Consider the following 10,126-nt stretch of genomic DNA (forward strand, 5'->3'; position numbering starts at 1 on the left):
ATGAATCTTGAATCGTCTGGCTATATTTGTGTATGTATGTGCTACTATTTTAAAACTATGGTTAGCCAAACTAAAAGATCATGTTCTTTCTTTTATGGTCATTATGTTGCTGTCTAGAGTTGACCTTATTCTTTACTTTACTTTAATTTACTTTACTTAGCAGACACTTTTATCCAAAGCGACTTACAAGAGGAATTCTTACACCAGCAATTCTCATTCGATTTCTATAGATTTTGAGTTTACAAAACTAAGAGCCCTGATAAGGCCTAACTTGTCAGAAAAAGAACATGCTCGGGAATTGTTAAGTGATAGACGAATATTTTTTTAAATTTTGTGCAGTGTGTGTGCATGTGTGTGTGTGTAAGTGTTAGATTCGTCTGAAATACTTTTTAAACAAGTGGCGTTTCAACTGCTTCTCAACTAGCCGTAGTCTAGTCGAATGGAGCAGGGCAAGTTGTTCCACCAGCCAGGGACAAGTCTTTCTGCTTAAAAAAATGGCACAAAGTAAAATTATGTGTTATTTTGTGCTCTCCATGGGGGGACTGTCCCTGTAACTACCGATTGTAAGTCGCTCTGGATAAATGCTGTAAATGTAAAAAATAGATAATAGATAAATGGATCATTTGGGGCAGTGGTGGCCTAGTGGTTAAGGATCCGCCAAGGTGCCACTGAGCAAAGCACCGTCCCCACACACGTCATGGCTGCCCACTGCTCACCAAGGGTGATGGTTAAATACAGAGGACACATTTCCCTGTGTGCACCGTGTGCTGCGCTGCTGTGTATCACTTTCTGATTGAGAAGCGCTCTGCGTTAAAAGCCGCCCTCGACATGGCAACCCCGCATCCACGCATTCCCAGCCCGCTCCACACAGCGGCTCGCACCGGGAGCGTCCGGGAGAGCGAGAAAGGGAGACGGGAGGAACGCAGGAATACAATGATCGCAGAAATCGTCAAAGACAACCCCGAGGCCAGCTATCCCCGAGCCGAAGAGGCCATCAGCCCGGACTCGCCCATCTCCTCGGCCCCGGAGACCGGGCAGCTGTTCCTCCGGAGCGCAGCGTCCAACCCGGAGGAGAGCAGCACCAAGCCCCTGGTCTCGTACATCATGACGTCGGGCGAATTCATGCAGACCGCTCCCCTGTTCGTGCACAAGTCCAGGAGGAGCGTCTTCTACAAGGCGCTGTGCTTCCTCCTGCTCGTCGGCCAGGGCGGCATTTTGGATTTCTACCTCATCGTCTTCACGGACCTGTACTGGTGCTCGTGGATCGCCACCGACATGGTGGTGCTGTCGGGCTGGGGCATCTTCTTCGTGAAGAACGCCAGGAGCAAGCGGGAGCGGGCGTGCGGGTTCCACCAGAAGAGCTCCATCTTCGGCTGCAACCTGGGGGAGTTCACCTTCGCCTACCTGGCGTGGTTGATTTACGTCATTGCGTGCACCCCCAAAGTGGTGCTGATCCTGGAGACGTCCATCCTGGACCTGATCGCGCTGAAGGTGCCGTTCGGGGTCACGGGCTTCAAGATGATCGTGCTGCTGTCCGTGCCGCTGCTCTTCTGCCTCATAAACTCCATCATCGAGGACCTCAACGGGGCGACGCGCTACCGGTCCCAAAGTTGCTTCATGAGCACCTTCCTGGACCTCCTGGACAGCTTCGTCCTGGTGGAGATGCTCCTGAAGCAAGAGATCCCCAACCTTTATCTGAGGTACACCATCATCAGCGTGTACTTCGTGGCTCTGGGCATCCCGGTCGTCTGGCTTTACGAGCTGACCGCCTCCAAGATGCACTGCCGCTGGGTGTGGGCGAGGTTCCTCGTCGGCGCGCTGGTCAACGCGCCGCTGCTGGTGGTCAGGTGCTTCCTGATCTACCTCTACAAGGCGCCCGTGTCGGTTTTCATGCTGAAGAACGCCTTCGTCCTGGTCTGGAAGTGCCTGGAGGTGATGGAGCAGTGCGTGACGGTGAGGGGCAGCAGCCCGGCCCAGTTCTCCCACTGCGTCTCCGAGAACGACATGTGCCCCCACGGGTACGTCAACACGCTGGCGGTCAACACCCAGTCCTAGGAGGTCCCCCACGAGTCCCCCGGTTCCCGAGGCATCTCCATACTTCTCTAATGTCCGCCTTACTAACTTTTTTGCCAATTTCAACATCTAGCAGATGAAAAGAAAGTCTCTCGTGGCACATTTTTGGTGAAATGTAGTGACCTTTTAACCTCTTCAGTAGGACTTTAGAATCAATTAAACCAACTAACCTGATTCCTGCCAAAAGATCATGACTAATGGATCTAGTTTGTTGAGATGGGCATTTCCAGAAAGACTATCTGGTGAGCTCTCCACCGAGGAGTTGAAAGACGACCTACATTTCTCCAGAAGTGCAACCGTCCGTGGTTCAAATAGTCAAAAACACTTCAATCAGGTGCTGGAAATCGCCAAACTGTTCCCTTGGCCGTTTCAACAGGTGCTACAACGAAACCCTATATGCATTCCTACACCTGCCAACGAATGAATTCCTGATGCCTGCATAGGAGACCTTCTGACCAACGCTTCTCGTAGAGCGACTTGCGGTTTTTCATTTGCACTTGTATTGTGAAGCACTTTAATTAAATAGGATATTGTCGTTTTTTTTTTTTTTTTATTTATCCAGTGCAATATCGAAAATGTCCGGTGCAGTTTGTGTGGGGGCGTGTGAAACCTTTAGATGTAGAATTGATGTTTTATACTAAAACTGTACCGTCTCATAGTTGTCATTGGATTTCCTAATCGTCCAGCAAATTTTTCTACAGTAGTGAAATGCGTGCATAGCCTATTGCAAAATTCAAAATCTGAACAACTGAAATTGAATTTTTGACTTCAATAATTGAAATTCAATGTCCTTTTTTTAGTCACGTGATCTTTTCCTAAAGTGTTTGAACTGTAAAAATATAACCATTCTACCCTTTTATATTATAATGCAAGACATACAACACCTAGGACCTAATTTAAAACGACTTGCCTGGCATGGATCATGTTCTCTAGGCACTTTTCTTAAGAAATACGTTGCTTTAGCATTTTAACTACTACTGTTATTAGTTTCACGCGTTGCTTTGTCAAACTACCTCTTGTAGCTTTCCAGTTGATCCATCAAGTACACGTGCCTGCACAGCTGTAGCCTACCTACCGGAATTTTTCTACGACCCTTGAAAGAAGGCCAATAAAATCTGTTGCATTATTCCATTTCGATCTCGCCAATGTAAGTTAGAGAGAAATACAAGCATATTGGAGCATGTCAATTTCCCAAATTGGCCCATTTATGCATGAATATCCTTAGATGCCCTTAGATGACTTACATAATACTAAATGCAAAGTATATACAAATTGAAAAAAAGAACATGTTTTAACCAGGCTGGGTAATCAAGGCCATTTTCCTTTTAAAAATCACTAGGATGAACAATCGACTTGACAGGCAGTCATGATTATTATGGCACAGATTATCAATAGACTTCTTCATGCGGCAGGGGTAGCCTATTTTTTTTTTTTTGTGCTGGCAGGAGGACAATATAGCGAATACGCATGCACATATCCAGATAATGATATGGTTCAGCCCTCTATTTTAAGGTTTGGACCCCCTAACAATCCTTTTGCAATTTAATCTGTTGCTGTTGGTTCATTTGGCCTCAGGATTTTCCCTTCCTATGTAAGATTTTCTTACTGAAATAGCTGGCATCATGTAGAATAAGATTATTTCTTGGGCAGTTACGAGTAGCGTGTATGCATGTCAAAAGAAACAAGCGAAAGAAATTGTGACTCAAGTTGTGACCCTTCACTTTTCTGCACATTCATTTCAGGATTTTTTTTGGTTGTCTTCTGTAATGTAGTTAACACTAGTACTTTCTTTGAAATCAGGAGTGATAAGAAAGAGTTTGGCTGAATAATTAATGCAAACAACCTAGCGTCAAATTGAATCAATGCCGTGCAAACCACCGCCTAAGTGCTGAAATTCAGAAGAAGAAAAAAGCAAGAGAAAACCCTGAATATTACATCGACAATATATCCTTGATGATGTGCCTAATGTGATAATTATATTATAGATAAGGTTGATATAAAAGCTTTTCAGTAAAAAAATAAGATTTTTTTTTATTAGTATCATGAGCATGAGTCCCCCAAGGGTGTATATTTTTGAAAAATGAGCCATTTATTGTTAATTATATGTGCCAAAGTATTAAGACTTGACTAACATATTCATGAATGATAATGCTTACCTGTAAATCAGTCTATTTAGTACCGTTGGATGGGTCCCACTAAAAATTCGTATTTAAACTGCCCACACTGAAATGACTTACTTACTTACTTCTTAATTGTGCACACAAATTAAAATGCAAGACATAACATTATATAATACAACCACAAAAGATCTGGAAGGGATAAACCAGTTTCAATGATGGGAATTAGGGCAATGTTCTCCCAACCTGCTTACAGTAAAATAATACCAAAAAAATACCAACAGTTTTGACCTAAAGACTTACATTTATGGACATGGTAACGATAAGGCCATTAAAATGTAAACTAAAACAGTTAGATAGGCAATATACTCTTGAAGTAATTATAAATCAAATCATTATGTCATAAAGTACATCACAACTGACAACCTACCAAAGAAAACTATATTTCAAACTAATCTTGTAGGCCACCGAACAGTCCAATGCAAAAATGTTACTGGTGAATTTCACTTAGTCAAAAATGGGGACGGGGGGACAAATTCAAGTAACCATGCTCTCAGCTTCAATGAAGGATAACTAGTCGCTCTGTCCATTCCAAGACCTTGGTCTGAAGCCGAGTGTGGTTATCGAGAATTTATTCCGGTTTTCTGCCATAACCTGCACCTCTTGGTGTGTCTACCCATTTGGCACTTACTGTTTACAGGAAAAAAAAAACATAAAAAATCACAAGGTGTATTGTGTATCTGTACAAGTTGATATGACATTCTTTTAGTACCTGATGTGTGTATGATCAAACATGGAGTTTCTTGGAAATCAAAATAAATCTATAAAGTCCACTTGATTTCTAATGTTTTTGTGATTCGGTAAATATAAAGTGATGTACAGGTGACACACATTCAGATGCGCTCCTCAGCACAATACGTTGGTGGGGCATCCAGGAGCCAACAGAGGTTCATGTTCCCTGTTCACGTCGTCCCGGTTTTGAGATGGTCCAGTTTCAAACCCTGAAGACCTGGGACTAGTGGAGTACAGGGACTCTTGAAGATTTGCCAGAGCCATTAGAGAAGAAGTTGGGGGGGATTCCCTGACCGGCGATTCTCTTGAGCTGTAGCCCTGATCCGAACCACGGGACTGTCTCTTTCCTGAACGTTCCTCCATGTCATCCTCGTCCATCTCCACTGGCTGGGAATGGCTGTCCTCAAGTGGTGGCTGGGAGCAACACTCTTCAATCACCACTGAAGGAATGGGTACTTTGAGGGGTGTAAGGGACTGCTGGAGAACCAGCAGTCGCTGTAGGGCTTCAAATGATGGCTTGTCAAAGGATGAAGGTTGATCTTCGTTGTTTTCACACGGCTCTTTTAGCTCAGAGGACTCTTGTTGTGCAGGAGATGCCATCAGACAAGGTTCAAGTGCTGGATACACATCAGGTAGCAGTTTAACTTCTGGATGTGAAAAATGTACTTGAAGGTCCTCGTGTGGGACTCTCAGATTAGGCTGAAGCATCAACGCACCTTCACAAATGTGGTTGATCTGTGGAGATAATTCATGGACGCTTTGGTCAGGTCCCTCATGATGGATCTCTACTTCATGGACGTAGAAGGCGGGCCCTTCATTGAGTACCGGCTCGCACTGGTATAGGTGAAAATTCTGGCTGAGAAGTGGATTGTGTTCAGATTTGACCTCATCCAAACTTTTCAAGCATTCCTTTTCAAACCAATCTGGGTTCTCCACTTGGTAAGCACGAAATGTCTCAATGGCTTCCTTCAGGGCTCTACCCGAAGCGCTGTTAAGGTAGTCATCTATGCCGATGCCATCAATGAATTTAACCTTTCCCGGCTCGTACTTCTCGATCTCCTGGATGCGGAAGAAGAGCTCCTCGAAGTGCTTCATGAGCTTGTACTTGACGGCGATGTTGAACATGGAGGGTACGTCCTCTTCAGAACTCACGTCATCAAAGTAAGCCACCAGGTATCTGCCCATAGATGCTGCCCGCTGCAGGTCTGGCAGCATCAGGCTGATGGCCGGAACTACCATGTCATCCATTGGTGAACACACGTCCTCCCGAAGTAGCACTGGTGTTTGGCCACACATGGCATTCCACTTGGCCTTGACGCCCCTTGAGCAGAGGACCAGGACCTTATCAATGGAGCGGTTCTGCTGATCCAGCCACGGCAGACGACCGACGGTGCCGAGCCAGGCGGTATCGAGTAAATCCACCACCACCTCGGTTGCACACTCGGCCCGGAGGAAGGCGCACAGCTTCAGCACAACTTCTGTGTAAAGGTGGTGGTCCTGGGAGTAGATGATCAGCACCGTCTTGGTGGTGAGAGGCGATTTCTTAATTTCCTCCATTTTATCGAATGTCCCTGAAGTAAAACATCAGCATGGACAGTGAACACAATTAAGAGGCTTGAAAGAGGAAAGAACAAGCGACTTTTACAAACCTTCCGTGTTTTCCGGCCTGGAATGAACATGGCGCCAGGCAAGCAGTCCGCCACAGACGAGGAGGAGAGCCGCAGTGACGGCGGGCCAAATCCAACGGTGATATCCGGGGCCCTGTTTCTGTGGCAATGCCGGGTCTACAACAAACGTGATCAAATTGTGGTCAACCAAAACCGGTTTTAAATGTGGTTAAACAACGGGCCCCAGGACATTTTACTTACTGCTGCATATAGAGAAGTGAGCCATTCTACGCACACAGTCATTGGTACATGCAGTAAAAAAAGGCTGAACCTGCAAGGTTTAAGAAATGACTTTAACGCCGTCACAGTGGGCAGAGTAATTACATTTTATTAAAGCAGTAACTACGCGAAGTAAATATATTAGGCTTGTTAAAATAATGAGCAGTATTCAATTGACAGGAAATGTATTATAAAGCTCTATATTTAGAGAGCATATATATTCGATATAGTTCGGTATGAGCATTTTCAAAAGCTAAAAAAAAAACAATCCAAGCATATTAAGAGGTCAAAAACGTCCCCTGACACGCGGTACCTGATGGCATAAAAAGATTAAATGGTGAAAAATAAGCAAGTGGAAAGAGAATGGAAAAAGTGACATCATATTGTTCATGAATGCGCCACGTTCGAAGAAGCAACTCATTACAAGTGAGAATGAAGTGATTGTCACATGTGATACACAGCAGCACAGCACACGGTGCACACAGTGAAATTTGTCCTCTGCATTTAACCCATCACCCTGAGTGAGCAGTGGGCAGCCATGACAGGCGCCCGGGGAGCAGTGTGTGGGGACGGTGCTTTGCTCAGTGGCACCTCAGTGGCACCTTGGCAGATCGGGATTCGAACCGGCAACCTTCTGATTACGGGGCCGCTTCCTTAACTGCTAGGCCACCACTGCCCCCTGAGTGTTTGTGGACATATGAAGATCTGCCATCTACATACCCCAACATCAAAGCTGCAGCAGGTGAGTGGCCATTTATCAAGGTCATACGAGAGTGTCACAGAAGTCCTGTTTTTCTGAGGAATGAATACATACAGACATCTATTTACTCCTTTGATGAATGCGTTTGACATGAAAAGTATGAAAACGGTTAAATTTTTTTCCGCCAATTGTACTACAGTTATACTATCTGCCACTGGTATTCTGCCCGTGACGAACGTACTCTGAACGTGTCCCGAGTTTCCCTGTGCTGGTCACAGTGGACTGTGGCCCTGTATTTCTCGGCATGCTCTCCGGTGTTAAATCCCACCACCAGCTCTCTGCTTGTGATGTTCGCGGCCAGGGAAACGTTGGGTTGCCATTCGCTCCCTGTTGGATAAAAAAAAAAAAAAAAAAAAGGTACCACGGTGATGACGAGAGTTCTTACAGGCCACCGAACCCAGCGAAGAGCATCCGTATCGGCTCACCCATCTCTTTACATATTTTGGTCCGGCTTATTTTCGGATCGGTGCAGCCTAACAAGAGAGAAATTAAAAATTAAAAAGTGACATTAGAAAAATCAGCACTCCAGAAAGTAGTGCTTTAATAATCCAAAGAGTGCGTTACCTGGGACATTGACTGATGAATGTATGTCGTAACTGGTGTGGCCTATGTTGGGCTTTGGCAAGTTGGACACGGCTACCACATTGGTGGTCCCAGGATCGAGCACCACTTGATCCACAGAAAACGACCACTGGAGGAATCGTAATCGTAAAAATACGTCGCGCGAATGGCGCCCTGTCGTAATTCAGATGCTTACCAGCTCGTTGTGCCTGTTCCTCATCCTGGGAAGGTTGTTGAGGAAAGTGTAGCGGACACAGAGGCGGCGGTTGGTGTTTGTTATGACTTCCAGCTCCGTTCCGTTCAAAACCGAAATGCTTCCTGTAAATTTTGCAGGGGAGATACGCACTTTACCCCCACGCTGTACCCATGACTAGTCCCTCGGACTGTAGGGGCTTCACCGACCATCGTCTCGAATTTTCCACCGGGTTACCAGCACTGGATGCAGGTCACCGTTCCGGTCCTCTCTCACATCAAAACCGGCCTGCAGATCCACCGGGGAACTTGGAGTGAAGCTCCACTCCGTCAGCCAGGCTTTGTCCAAGCAGCTACCTGACAGACGCGGGGGAAACAGGACCACGGTCGGAACATTCTCTTCACCTCAGGACAGGGAATCCACAATACTACTGTGGAAAAGTAACAAATGAGCTTCCAGCAGATTTATGCATATAGTACCGTTCAAAAATGACTTTTCTTTATTTTCATGACCGTTTACGTTGGTAGATTCTCACTGAAGGCATCAGAACTATGAATGAACACATGTGGAGTTATGTACTTAACAAAAAAAGGTGAAATAACTGAAAACATGTTTTATATTCTAGTTTCTTTGCTCTGGTTACTGCTTTGAACACTCTTGGCATTCTCTCGATGAGCTTCAAGAGGTCGTCACCTGAAATGCTTTTCCAACAGTCTTGAAGGAGTTCCAAGAGGTGTTTAGCACTTGTTGGTCCAGCTCACCCCAAACCATCTGGATTGGGTTCAGGTCCGGTGACTGTGGAGGTCAGGTCTCCATTTTTTGTTAAGTACATAACTCCACATGTTCATTCATAGTTTTGATGCCTTCAGTGAGAATCTACCAACGTAAATGGTCATGAAAATAAAGAAAACACATTGAATGAGAAGGTGTGTCCAAACTTTTGGCCTGTACTGTACTGTAAATAATGTAAAAATGAACGGCACTGTACATGATTCGGGGAGAAAACAGATGCCTATAAATCGACCGAAGCGACATGTAGACTTACTAACGTGGACTCGACATCTCAGTTCCTGTTGGAAGAGGACAAGATAGTCGGACATTAGTTTTCATTTTGCGTGGTTGTCGGTGTCCCATCGTCCCGAAGTTGTGCTTGTCGCTAAGTAAGGTGGCCCTGGTCTTACCGGCTGCGTACAGTCGAGCGGGTTTAAGATCCAGATTCCGGACACCAGACACGCGTGAGCCAACAGGACGAGCCCTCCCCAGCGCGACCCCATCTCTGCCGCCGGCTCCGAGCGCAGGCGGAGAACCGACCCAGAAAAACTTCCTGGTGGCGCGATGCAAACGAGGCCGCGTCGCGCGTAATGGCGCCTCCGCGGGGGGAGGACTCGGGGCGCGATAACGATCGAAAGCGCAAACACGTTCCTGTTAGAACCAGAACTCGTGTTTTTGTTGTTTTGTTTTTTTTTTTTAACGTCGAGACGTTCGTTGTGGGACCAGTGCGTTTTCACGTCGCATGTGCCAAACACCCGATCAAATATTGATCTGAAATACAATATTATTCTCTGTCACTACCGTCACTTCTACCGGCACTTTCACTTTCCCATCAACATCCGCTGTGCGTTTTATGCTTTTGAAAGTTACTGTTGGGTTTTTAAAGACTCGAGTTAGCTTCGCTGCTGTATGCGTGTAGGGTTTGAGCGACTTTGACGAGGGAAAGATTGGGAAGAATAAAAGGCTGCACCTC

General features: G+C 45.7%; 2 protein-coding genes across 2 annotated transcripts; one reads left to right on the forward strand and one right to left on the reverse strand.

Annotated features, from left to right (window-relative positions):
* The first annotated feature begins 866 nt into the window (after positions 1-866).
* On the forward strand, positions 867-5,028 carry tmem121b (transmembrane protein 121B). Its single transcript, XM_028954481.1, has one exon. It carries the CDS (start codon positions 934-936, stop codon positions 2,053-2,055), a length of 1,122 nt encoding a protein of 373 aa, XP_028810314.1. The 5' UTR covers positions 867-933; the 3' UTR covers positions 2,056-5,028.
* il17ra1a (interleukin 17 receptor A1a) lies at positions 4,093-9,745 on the reverse strand. Its single transcript, XM_028954479.1, has 11 exons — positions 9,564-9,745; positions 9,428-9,452; positions 8,592-8,738; positions 8,386-8,507; positions 8,193-8,319; positions 8,054-8,101; positions 7,810-7,955; positions 7,589-7,663; positions 6,851-6,920; positions 6,632-6,766; positions 4,093-6,553 (listed from the first exon to the last, which is right to left on the reverse strand). The coding sequence occupies exons 1-11, from the start codon at positions 9,654-9,656 to the stop codon at positions 5,097-5,099; spliced, it is 2,445 nt and encodes an 814-aa protein (XP_028810312.1). The 5' UTR covers positions 9,657-9,745; the 3' UTR covers positions 4,093-5,096.
* Between the last annotated feature and the right edge of the window lie 381 nt (positions 9,746-10,126).

This window comes from Denticeps clupeoides, chromosome 15, assembly GCF_900700375.1.
Source record: "Denticeps clupeoides chromosome 15, fDenClu1.1, whole genome shotgun sequence".
NCBI classification, from domain to species: domain Eukaryota; kingdom Metazoa; phylum Chordata; class Actinopteri; order Clupeiformes; family Denticipitidae; genus Denticeps; species Denticeps clupeoides.

Bases quoted from the DNA above. Each gene is read 5' to 3' on its own strand.
- tmem121b (XM_028954481.1), top strand. From the start codon at position 934: ATGATCGCAGAAATCGTCAAAGACAACCCCGAGGCCAGCTATCCCCGA.
- il17ra1a (XM_028954479.1), bottom strand. From the start codon at position 9,656: ATGGGGTCGCGCTGGGGAGGGCTCGTCCTGTTGGCTCACGCGTGTCTG. The intron at 8,102-8,192 runs GTAACGCACTCT...CTCTCTTGTTAG, and splicing joins TTCATCAGTCAATGTCCCAG to GCTGCACCGATCCGAAAATA. The intron at 7,664-7,809 runs GTACGTTCGTCA...TTCATTCCTCAG, and splicing joins AAACTCGGGACACGTTCAGA to AAAAACAGGACTTCTGTGAC.